This window comes from Brachyhypopomus gauderio, chromosome 1 (assembly GCF_052324685.1).
Source record: "Brachyhypopomus gauderio isolate BG-103 chromosome 1, BGAUD_0.2, whole genome shotgun sequence".
Classification (NCBI taxonomy): domain Eukaryota; kingdom Metazoa; phylum Chordata; class Actinopteri; order Gymnotiformes; family Hypopomidae; genus Brachyhypopomus; species Brachyhypopomus gauderio.
This window is the reverse complement of record NC_135211.1, coordinates 29,024,412-29,036,911: the sequence shown is the minus strand read 5'-3', so window position 1 is coordinate 29,036,911 and position 12,500 is coordinate 29,024,412. Positions and strand designations below refer to the sequence as shown.

At 44.5% G+C, this 12,500-nt stretch overlaps 1 protein-coding gene across 3 annotated transcripts in view; it reads left to right on the top strand.

Annotated features, from left to right (window-relative positions):
- arhgef10la (Rho guanine nucleotide exchange factor (GEF) 10-like a) overlaps nt 1-12,500 on the top strand; it is a 91,612-nt gene that overhangs the window by 15,031 nt on the left and 64,081 nt on the right. For 2 of the 3 annotated variants that reach the window (XM_077007707.1, XM_077007708.1), the window contains exons 5-13: nt 1,094-1,171; nt 1,301-1,428; nt 3,829-3,942; nt 4,713-4,821; nt 5,754-5,857; nt 6,121-6,198; nt 8,195-8,374; nt 11,115-11,231; nt 11,899-11,991. In XM_077007707.1, the coding sequence (XP_076863822.1) occupies nt 1,094-1,171; nt 1,301-1,428; nt 3,829-3,942; nt 4,713-4,821; nt 5,754-5,857; nt 6,121-6,198; nt 8,195-8,374; nt 11,115-11,231; nt 11,899-11,991 (1,001 nt within the window). The remainder of the gene's footprint in view (nt 1-1,093; nt 1,172-1,300; nt 1,429-3,828; nt 3,943-4,712; nt 4,822-5,753; nt 5,858-6,120; nt 6,199-8,194; nt 8,375-11,114; nt 11,232-11,898; nt 11,992-12,500) is intronic. The other variant, XM_077007709.1, reaches the window with a different exon arrangement.

Here is a 12,500-nt window from a genome sequence, read left to right as displayed (position 1 = left end):
ACATCAAATTATGGGATTTATGTGGATTAATAAAATAACTTCACAAATCATTTCCTGCATTACTAACATAAACATGGAGCAAATTATGTACATAAATACGAGCACAGCCCTCCGATTCAGGGCGTTATGTGCGACGAAGGCGTGGGCTGGAGCTGATAATTACTGTGATAGGCAGACTAATCGTGTGCAGTCATAGCCAGTCGTAGCTGTGCAGCTTTGCCTGCAGCTCCCCCTGCTGGCTGGAGAGCCTCCTCCCCCAGGGGTGGTCTGTCGTCCTGCCGCCACCGGCCCCCGTGCCATAACTGGGTCCTCGCGCTTTCTCCTGGGTCCTGGTTAAAGCTCCGTCCTGCTGACTAATCCGCTTCAGATGGGCTGGGGCAGCCTCTCCTCCATTCATCAGACCCCCAGAGGTCTGATGCCAGGAGGGAATTGTAGTCAAATCACATGGAATGGAATCAATAGGCCAAGGCAAGCCGATCAGGGCAGACAGAGTGTGAATGGAGCTAATGGTAAATCCATGGAGCTGTGGAAACAGGCCAGTCTCACCTGACACACACTGGAGTGAAAATGCACAAAGTAACGCACAAAAGGTACTGTGCTTATTCTGAGAGCTTTCAACAAAACATTCTGCAGAGTTGAAGTTCAAAATGCTGCCCTTCAGTTGGAACCAGGTCTTTCCCCAGTGTTACACACGTGGTGTGATACAGGCAGCTACTCCGCTGTAACGCATGTAGTGTAACACACACAGAGTAACACACGTGTTTCTCTGGTTGCGGATCTTTCCCCAGTGTTACACACGTGGTGTGATACAGGCAGCTACTCCGCTGTAACGCATGTAGTGTAACACACACAGAGTAACACACGTGTTTCTCTGGTCATCTTTCCCCAGTGTTACACACGTGGTGTGATACAGGCAGCTACTCCGCTGTAACGCATGTAGTGTAACACACACAGAGTAACACACGTGTTTCTCTGGTCATCTTTCCCCAGTGTTACACACGTGGTGTGATACAGGCAGCTACTCAGCTGTAACGCATGTAGTGTAACACACAGAGTAACACACGTGTTTCTCTGGTTGCGGATCTTTCCCCAGGTGAGCGTGAGACGGCGGGGGTCAGGACAGACGTGATCTACGACGACGTGCCCTGTGAGGACGGCTCTCCTGTGGAAGGTCAGTCACACAGCTGACAGACCGCGTGTGTGTATCTACTTGTGACACAGTTTGTTTCTGAATGTTCCTGTGTCTCCAGGACCTTGCTGATAGCTGCCCGTCGTGTGTGTGTGTGTGTGTGCGAGACAGGAGACATGATCTATGAGGATGTACAGAGTGAGCAGGTGTTACCAGGTCCTACCAATGGCTGGAGCTCCAGTGAGTTTGAGAGTTATGATGAACATTCAGACTCTGAGAAAGTACACGCCCACAGCAAGGTGTGTATACTTGTGTGAGTGTGTGCTTGCATGAGTATGTGTGTATATATGTGTGTGTGTGTGTGTGAAGGTACCTACCAGAGTTTATGCATGCATGCATGTGTGTGAAGGTCCCCGTGTGTGTATTTATGCATGCATGTGTGTGAAGGTACCTACCTACGTGTATTTATGCATACATGTGTGTGAGAAGGTACCCGTGTGTGTATTTATGTATACATGTGTGTCAGAAGGTACGTGTGTGTGTATTTATGCATACATGTGTGTGAGAAGGTACCCGTGTGTGTATTTATGTATACATGTGTGTCAGAAGGTACGTGTGTGTGTATTTATGCATACATGTGTGTCAGAAGGTACCCGTGTGTATATATGTATACATGTGTGTCAGAAGGTACCTGTGTGTGTATATATGTATACATGTGTGTGAGAAGGTACCCGTGTGTGTATTTATGCATACATGTGTGTCAGAAGGTACCCGTGTGTATATATGTATACATGTGTGTCAGAAGGTACCCGTGTGTATATATGTATACATGTGTGTCAGAAGGTACCCGTGTGTATATATGTATACATGTGTGTCAGAAGGTACCCGTGTGTATTCTTGCATATGTGTGTGTAATTGCTGATGTCTCTGATATTCTGTTTGAAGCAATGTGAGACATATTTCTATTTTATTAACAAACAGCACTATACATTGCCTCAATGATTTCAGTCTGTACTTTACAATTTGTGATACAGAGTCCAGTAATTTACAGTACACTCTATACTCTACACACAATTCCTACTATGATTTTGTTGAGAAATATAAGTAAATATATTGTAAAACATGCTACCGCACTATAGTATTATGCAGCCTGTCATAGAGATTAAATAAAGAGCCCCGGGCGTAATTTATGCTGAGGTCATGTCCCTACTACTTTCTGAAAGTGTTCTCTAAAAACATTTCATAACAGTCTGCTCCCGATTCCTCTTCCAACTGTCACCGAGCTCTGTGAAAATGACCAGAACAGCTGCTGCAAATTCATGACTTTTCTCATCAAAAAATGTTCCAACACAACAAATAGTCTTTAGTCCAAATAAATAGAAAACAATTATACTACAAATATATTTGAAACCACAGGGCTGTTCTTGGATTATTCAATGCTGAGAGGCTTAACAAACACAGCCATTAAACAAACATGGCCTCTTCCTCTTAGTTCCAGCGTTCCTGTTTCTGCCTGAGCACCCAGTTTAGTTTTTTTAACGGGAACAATAATTTGAGAGGCAGATGAACTGAATGAAACTGCATTCCGCTCTGCAGCACCTTTCAAACGTTACCGCCCTGTAACAGCGGTTTATTTTCTCGGGACTCACTGGTTATATGTCATTCGTCACCACAGGGGGGCAGTGTCTGCTTACATTTTCCTCTAAAATAGCGGCTGCCTCGCACTCGTAGGTCTCCGTTCAGTACCGAGTGAAGTTTTGAATTCATTCTGCGTCATCATCTGTTACCAAGGTCAGGCAGCTATGGAAGGCACTCTGCCCAGGCAAAAGTCCCAGAGAAACCAATTGGCCATCACCATTCGCAACCTCGTCTCACCTGAGCAGAACTCTGACCTGCTGGGCTTTTCTCCAGCCAGCATTAGGTGTGTTAGTTCACTACCGGAGTGATCTGGAACTGGTCTGGTCAACAAGTTCCCTCATTACTACACTGTGTTTACCGGGGAATTAAAAAGTTTTCTTGGAAAAGCATTTCTCCCACGTGATGTCAGACATTTCTGTGATCTGTCGGTTTGAAAGGACTGAATGAAAACATGCTTTCAGCCTCACCTTGCATTTAAGAAATTAAATCAGATTGCAGGTGACATTCATTTCAAAGTCATGTGACACAGCAGAGCAGGTGTTTCTGGGTGATGACAATGTAGGGACAGACTATATACTTTTGAAATATATGATTTATAAAATGTTTAGATAATGAGTTTCCTTGTGCCCATAACAGACTCTTCAGCTCACACTGAGCCACTGAGCTCTTTGTCAAATGCTTTTTCTAGGGGTTGTTCTGAAAAAGCGGCTTGCATCGACGTTTGCAAAGCAACGGCACATCTGTGCTGCCTGAACGTGGTTTACAAATCGGTGGACGATTTGCTTTGATTCTGATCGGAGAGAGAGAGCAGAGTAATTCTCTCTAGCTCCAGTTAATTCCACACTGAGCTCAGGGCTCCCAGTTAAAACTGGGTCTCTTATGCTTTGAGGCCCTGTTCCCAGTGGTGCTGATGCTGGTTTTATCCACCCACCCCCCACACTGAACACTCTGTTGCCCCTCTCCCTCGCCCCACCCACTGTGTTGCTGGGTGGGGGACCTGTTGTCTCCATGCTGCTGCTGTGACGTCTGAGACGTCTGCTCCACCCTGATGTGTGTCGTAGCCTGGATGGTTGTGCTGGGACCAGGAGACAGTTGGTCGTGAGACTTGGGGGCAGATACCAGGAATACAGACACGTGTCCCAGCCGGGGACAGAGGTCCACACTCAAGTGTACTGGTACAGGTCCCAATGTCTGTCATTCTCTGCTGATTTCTCTCTCTCTCTCTCTCTCTAGAGAATGTTGGAGGGCCACTGTTTTAATTGTGTCATGTTTTGTCACCGCACGTGTCCAATTGGAGGTTTCCAGTTGCAATTCACTCTGGTCTTTTTCTCCATCTTTACTTTTCCTTGCTCTCTTCTGCTAAATGAATTGTGGGTAATTTGAGGACATGCATATACATTAAGCAAATGGTTTCTGTCTGGTGACACTAAGCCTCTGCCAAGTGACCTTGATCGTTGCTCTGCTGCATGTCCACTGGCTCTGTTGGCGGGTGGTTCTTTGAGGCCTCCGGGACTGTCACTCTGCTAGGGGTGGGGTTAGATGCAGACCACGCCCACCACAACCAATCCAGGCGTCTCTGTGTGATGAATAACACATACAGTGGGGAAAATAAGTATTTAGTCAGTCACCAATTGTGCAAGTTCTCCCACTTAAAAAGATGAGAGAGGCCGGTAATTGACATCATAGGTAGACCTCAACTATGAGAGACAAAATTTGAAATAAAAATTGAGAAAATCATTTTGTCTGACTTTTAAAGAATTTATTTGCAAATAATGGTGGAAAATAAGTATTGGTGATTGGTGACTGACTAAATACTTATTTTCCCCACTGTATCTGTCAGCAACAACACCCTTGCTCTCATGGGCTTGTCAGGATTGACCGACATTGTGAGCACCATGCGATTCCCGCTGGGCCCTCTCTGATGTATCTCCTCCACACCAAACAGGTCCATCAGCTGATGAAAGCAGCACGCAGCGGGACCAAAGATGGCTTGGAAAAGACTAAGTTGGCTGTCATGAGGAAGGTCTCTTTTCTCCAGAAGAAGGCCCACTCAGGTAGAGAAAAAAATTATGAGCATTATTTGTCATCCTTGGAGAAAAATGGAATTAAAGAACCTATAGGAAATATGTAGTGGAATGCATTATGGTTTTGTTCACCTGCTTCAGAAGAACAGTGCAGTAATCTAAAGGAAAACTCAAGGTCTTACGAGATGGAGGACTCTCACTGTGGAGTCTAAATGGGCTATAAAGAAACGACCCCTTATGGGGAAGCGTTTGTATGCTCCGTCCCTCAACATCGTGGGCATCATCCGCAGTTAGGGACGATGACGCCAAAGATTTAGGATGAATCGACGGAGAATGTCACTCCGCTTCGTTTCCGCCGGAGGACAGGCGGAAAAGTTCACGCGGACTCTTGATGTGTTTGAGAAACGAAGGGGAAAATTGGTGTGCCGCGCGCGCGCGCTCGCGAAGCCCCACGGCGTGGTACCGAGAGATTAGCATCCTTTGCAGGAGCTTGCCAGATTCCCAATAGAACCCTCGTACAACAATGCGGGCGAGCCATCTTACGAACGAGCCGAGGTAGAAAGGTCACTTCTTCTCATTTCAGGTGTTGATAGCGCTGGCGAGGCTGAATGTAATGTTAAATGTTTTGATTCTCCCCGACGCTATTAGAATTCCGGTCATTAACGGCAGCGCGCGCCCGAACTTGTTTGAATATTCGGGGCCTTTGTGCTTGTGCAGAGGTGAGAAAGCGGCTGTCTGTCAGACGTGGCGGTGCGCAGGGAAGCAGCGTTTGGACTTGGCTTGGAACACACTGTTATTCTTCAGATTCGCTGCAGTGTTTGAGGGTGTTTTTCAAACCGAGCCGAGTTCTTTCTGAGCTATACTAAGATTGCAATATTTGGATTTGCTTTGCTCTAAAAAAAAAAGACACAAGAAGTTGGCTCACCACCTTCCTTTCGCTTCTCCTCTCACTGCTTTTGTAGAGGATGCGGAAGATGACGCAGGTTATCTGGACGTGATTGTATCAGAAACCAAGCATCCACCAGCTCAGCTGGGCCCAACGCCAGAGGGACTTAGCAGTCAACAGGTGTGTGTGTTTGTGTTAGAGGGAGACTCTGTCTCTCTGAGTTTGTGTGTGCATGTTTCAATGTTTGGAAGAAACAATAGGAACAGGTAGAGAAAAGTGTATAAATATAGTATCTTCACGAGCCAGCTCAGAAGCCAGATCTGAGCCAAGCAGACGAACACGCCGACACAGACATGAGCTTAAGCCCCGCCCCCTTCAACTTCAGATAATGGCGCTAATTTCCCCTGCTCTGTCTGCTGTAATCGCTTCTCTCTTCTGGTCAGATCGTGCGGCGTCACATTCTGGCCTCCATTGTGCAGAGTGAAAGGAGCTATCTGGAGTCTCTTAAAAGAATCCTTCAGGTGAGTCCGGGCCGTCAGACTTTACCTTGCGGTCCACTGCCACTTTTTGCCTTGTTCTGATGGTTCTTGTGTGCTTTCTCATTAATGTGGGTTCTAGTGTTTGATGATTTTATTTCACTTTAGGCGTCTGTGTTAATTATTACAAGCAAACCAATCACAATTGTTTCTCAATTCACAATATTTTAGCAACAAAAAGAACAGCTCGTCCAGTAGAGCAGGTACTTAGTGTAAAGTGCTGGGACACCCACTGGGGACACACACTGTCTTACTGGAAAACACACAAGTCCTTATGTATAACAGCAAATGTCCCTGTGAATAACAGCATCTGTGAAATGCTGTTAATGTTCATCTAAATGAGGTTGTGCATGTTTTTCGGTTGTTTTGGGGTGTGTTAAGATGAACGGAATGTCACAAAGTCACTTACATGAAGCTGGTGGTAACTTCATTGACTGTGTTTCTAAACCAGCTTCTGGAGACACTTCCTTTAACTTTCACTTATAGTATGTGGATTCAGCACTACGGCCACTAGTTAAAGTGAATGAAGGAGAACACCGTGATCAGTGTGTAACATTGTTATGTTTTCTTATGTTTCTGTTTCTTAATGTCTAGAATGACTAATACGTATTATAATGATTATTTATTAATTATTAGAAGAATGAAAAAATATTATTTTAACTATTTCAAATGTAACCCCTCAGGACTGTATTCTCTGGAATAACAATGATTGTAACTATTTCAAATGTAGTCAAATAGTAATTTCTGGAATAGTTAGAAGTGTTTTGCACACTCTTTCAAAATCATGAAACAAAGAGCCATAATATACATGTAATTGCATTCACGTTGAGCTTTATCCTATTAAATGAAACCCAGTACACCTGGCAGGTTTCACAGTTGAGTCTAGTAACTCGTATCTGTGATCTTAGCCAGAGGTGTGAGGAAATGCTTCATTTATCATTTCTCTTTGAAGGCAGAGGTGCTGCATTAAATAGAATCAGAGATCAATGACAAATGTGTGCTCTCTATAATCTAGTATGTCTAGATCTACATGATACCTCCCCTTTGTTGCCGAATCAAAGTACAGTCTGTAGTCTTTTACAATTTGGCTTTTCGTTTTAACATTGTGTGCTGTTGGACTAATGAACACACGCCAGTGATGCTCCATGGAGTAGATGTTCCAATGATGGCTGGCGAGAAGAGCTTCAGGTTGTGGGATAATTGAGTTTGGTATCAGAGGTGCTTCTGAAAGCTGAAAGTTTCTCCTGGCCACCTTCGCAAGTTTGTGTTTGTCAATAATTCATTAGCAGCAGCAAACAAGGTAGACGGGAGAAGTCCTGAAAAAATCTGATGTTTCCACCATCTATCTACAACATGTCTTTGCTTTTAAAGATTAGGCCTTGTGTGTTTGTTCTGCTGAGTCACCCCGCTCATGCATTTGTTCTGTGAGAGTGGAGGTCTCACCTACATCACAGCTGCAATTGCATCAAACATCTAAATATCACTGGATTTCATGCCGGAGATGCACAGCCCTTTGACACATTAAACATTGATATCGCATAATAAAGTAGCAGCTTGGCTAACTGGAATCAGAGCTGTGGAAGATTCTCATTAATACTTTTCATATGAGAAAATTGTTTGACTTTTGTCAATGGCTTCTCACACAGTAATGGAAAGGTTCTATGAGAGGGTATGAATGTGTGTATGAATGAAGTTCTATATTTGAAAGTAAAACAATCTTGAACAGCAGCATGATGCTGAATCTTAATGATTAGAATGTGCACATCTCCTTTGGTCAAATAGAGTCCGTTTTCAAGGAATGTATTCATTTATGCAAATGGGGTATTTAAAACCTGTAAAATATTTTAACGAATGAAATGTAAAATGCATTGAGACACATGTCCCTATTCAAATTCATGCAACTTCCTAAACCCTCCTTAACCTCTTCTGAAGGTGAAACACAGCAGGAAATTAACTTTCCCCTAACTTTTCCCTTGTGCAGGAGTACCAGCGCCCCCTGCTGGAAGCAGAGCCTCGTATCCTGAGCGCGAGGAAGATCAGGCCCATCTTCTTCCGTGTGCGTGAGATCATGCACTGCCACTGCATGTTCCAGATCGCCTTGGCCTCACGCGTGGCGGAGTGGGACGCTCGTGAGAAGATCGGCGACCTCTTCGTGGCCTCGGTGAGCGACGTTGAGAACAGAGAGGGGTTTTTTTTTTTTGTTTACTTGATTTATCTTTATTTGCTAACCTTCTGTGAAATGTGTGGTCCAGGCGTAAGGCTCACTAACCCCTAATGTTAGTCATAACCATAGCCCACGAAGTGCTCCCACTCAAATCTTCTTATGCACATCTTTTGGACAACATATGCGCACCCCCTCTAACACACAACATGGGTCAAAAATGACCTGCATTCATCTCCAGAGATATTTACTGCTGTCAGGATTATTCTGTGTTCCGTCTTTTGAAATCTATTCATTTTATAATTGAATATTCCAAGTATTCATTAAATATCTTGTTTTTGATTACTGCTGTTGATTATTTTCACTTTTACTTTAATACTTTATGAACAAAAATAGTTTTTATATTAATACATTGAATTTACACACATGGGTCAAAAATGACTCTTTATATACAAGTGTGATATAAAATAAAGTAACATAATACTATAATAAGTGGCGACCCAAATGCAGACACCATAGGTAGAGGAAGTTTAAATGAAGCATCTTCAATATAACCAATAAAGGGCAAGATCCAAAAACAGAAAATGGAAGAATAAGACAAATAGGGAAAACAGCAAAGGACAACAAGGCCTTAAGATTATGACTATGATGACTACAAGACCTTAAGATTATGACCATGACTATGATGACAAGACAAATACAACTTCCAGACATACAACAACAGCAGGACTAATGATGCAACAAAGACTGAACAGAAAACAGGACTTGAATACAAACACAGACATGGGGACGTGGAACAGGTGAAAAGACGGAGGAGGAGCTCAGGTGAAGAGAGGGAGGAGATGTTCATGTAAAAAGAGGAAAAGAGGGAGGGGGAGCTCAGGTGAGGGGAGTGAGCAGAACACGGGTGGTTGACAGGTGGGTCGGTGCAGCCTCTGCAGTGTCACGGACGCTGTACTGGAACGTTGTGGTGAGGAGTTTCTGATCCTTTCCATCTAACCTATGGTCATAAGCTTTGGCTAGTATGAGATCGTGAATACAGTGAGACAAATAAAGAGATCACGAATACAAGCAGTTGAAATGAGCGTGCCCCACAGGGTGGCCGGACTCTCCCTCAGATTGGTGATGTGGGGTTCGTTCGTCTGGGCAAGACTCAGTGTAGAGCGGCTGCTTCTCCATGTGGAGAGGAGCCAGTTGAGGTGGTTCAGGCATCTAGTCCAGATGCCCCCTGGGACGGCTGGCCTTTCTATCTTTGGAAGAGAGTGCACCTCTTCCTCTTTCTGGCTTCGGGAAGATGGCAGCAAGCGCACCTCTTCCTCTTTCATCCTTGGGGATGATGGGTGGAGCCTGGGCTTTGTTTTTGTAATCCACATCCTCCCACCGGCTCAAGCACACTGGCTTTGCCCTCCATGTGCCTCTCATATGTGGCATGACAGGCTCCTTGATGAATAGCCACCATGCAGCATTCACACCACCCATATCACCAGGGTGTTGTGCAGGTGAAGTTGGTGTAGGCATTGAGGATGGATGTTGTACCAGACAACCACAGGCCTCCTCGAGGTTCAACAGTCACTTGTAACTTTCTGACAAGTAATGTACTCACTCTCAAGCAAACCTAAACCTAATCAAATGTTACAGTGTGTAGAATTTCCCAACAGTCATCAAATATTTTCTAAAGTAATGTCAGAACAAAAACAATGCTTGTGTGATGGCAGCTGTGGTGAGCTGTGAAATTGTAAATGTATGTGGGTCGTGTCTGACCATGTCTGTGTTTCTTCATAAAGTAAGAAAGGAAAAATTTGTGCTAAACAAAAACAAGATATTTACTGCATACTTGGAATAGAAAATGATTAATGATTGATTCATTAATTTAAAAGATACACAATACAAACACTCAGCCACACATGAAGTAACAGAAAATGAATGCGGGTCATTTTTGACCCATGTTGTGCATTAGAGGCACAGTGATACAAAAAGGTTTTTATTCAAAAAGTAAAAGCAAAAAATAAATTAAGGATGTATGATGATCAAAAACAGTTAATTGAACAATACCTTGAATGCTGAATGATTTAATTTAATTCACTGTAAGGATATAGAAAATGAAAACTCAGTCAGGTCACTTTTGACTATGTAGTGCATCAAAGGGTTTTAAGCATGATTGGCTAATACATAGAAACATTGGCTATTTTATTCACTTTCGTAGGAACACACGCACACACACGCTTCTCATTGCCGTAGCATTGCATTCTTGTTGTACCTTGTCAGTCTAGTCGTGACAGTAATCGCTGCTTGTGGATGTTGGAACACCTGAGGTACTAGTGGTTTTGGTGTTGGGGTTTGATTGTGGGGTTTACTGTTAGGTTTTGAACCATCCATAGTTTAGTGATGGATGGTTCCTGTTGGAGCACTAGGGGCTGTGAGCACCAAACTGAGAGAACGGCTCCAGCAGATTCCAGGAACAACATCAGAGATCTCCGTCCAGAAAGCCGCAGTCCTGTTTGTGGCACTGCACTGTTGGCGGTTCATCACAGCACACTAAATGGATGCTGGGTCCTGTAATGGACTGTGGAGGATGTTCAGTGTGTGGTGAAAGGAACTTATTCCTCTCAGCTGTGTCACTGGCTGCATGCACTGGTGTCCGGGACAAAGCCGCTGTTTAATAAGCAGTGAGAAATTTCAGCTGTGGTTCACTGTAGGACTCCTGGTTCACTCGATACATTTCACTGTGATTCTCTCACAGTTCTCCAAGTCCATGGTGCTAAACATCTACAGCGACTACGTCAATAACTTCACCAGTGCCATGGCCCTTATTAAGAGAGCCTGCTTATCCAGACCAGGGTTTCTAGAGTTCCTCAAGGTGAGTACACCATGTCCGATTTGCCTTCTCTTGCTCATTAACCCCAAAAATACAATTCACGTTGGCTTGCTGGTGGAGATATTGGTGTCCATAGCTCTGCAAGTGCCTTGCACTGCAAGTCTGAAGTAACATTTTGCTTGTCACAGTATTACTGAACATATTTAATGCATTACTGACTGTAATCTAAAATTCTAAATAAAAAGCTTTAAACTTCACTGGATGTTATAATGGGTACAGAATGAATACCCTGAGTGACTCCTGAGGGGACGGGTTTTTGGACAGAGACTTTCTGCACACAGACTTGAATTATTCCGGGTTCTTCTGTGGACACTGACAGGGAGATTTAATCCAGTTTATGTCTGGTGTGCAAAAAGGCTCCTGGATTATAGAATTGCCCCGTTGCCCTTAGTCTGATATATTCTCTTCCTCCAGCGTAGCAGAGCACTGGTGGATATGCCTCCATTCTGCTAATCACAGCTAATCACTGCCAATCACTGCCACAGTGCTGGAACACTAACCTCCACCCACCTCTCCATCTCTCTCTCTCTCTCTTACCCTCCCGGGACTGGTTAAATCCAGCCCCTGTGTGCAGAGAAGGTGACGGCGATGTTGCTAAAATGTGTGTGTGTGTGTGTGTGTGTGTGTGTGTGTGTGCGTGTGTGTGCAGAAGAAGCAGTCATCGAGCGCTGATCGTATCACTCTGTATGGCCTGATGGTGAAGCCCATCCAACGCTTTCCCCAATTCATTCTCCTTCTGCAGGTCAGTGTCTCTACGGGACATTTCACACATCTTTTCATCTCCACCATCATCATCATTATTTTTGGAAGATAGTGTTATGGTACATTGGATGCTCTCAAAAACTGGTCAGCCAGCAAGTCAGCTAGAAATGGGCCAGGTGTCGGACCTTTTGCTGTCCTGTGTGTGCTGGCGGGTCACAGCATACTGCCGCCTTGCTTTCACGCTGTATCTCCAAGGAACAGACCCACGCCAACGTCCTGAATCAACAGTGAATAAGCAATCTCTCGCTGCAGTCACCAGACACATCTGTCTCCCTCACACACACACACACACACACACACACACACTGCGCACACACACCATCCACCAAATGTCACAGAGAGAAGTGGATCGACATCAGAAGCGTCTCGCTGACCTGCTTCGCCGTGATGATGAGGAAACGGCACTGTTGCGTCACCAGTGATGGACGGTGTGCTCTCCTCCTCCTGTCGCTCTTACTGGGAGGCAGAGAGCAGGTGGGTGCAGCCACA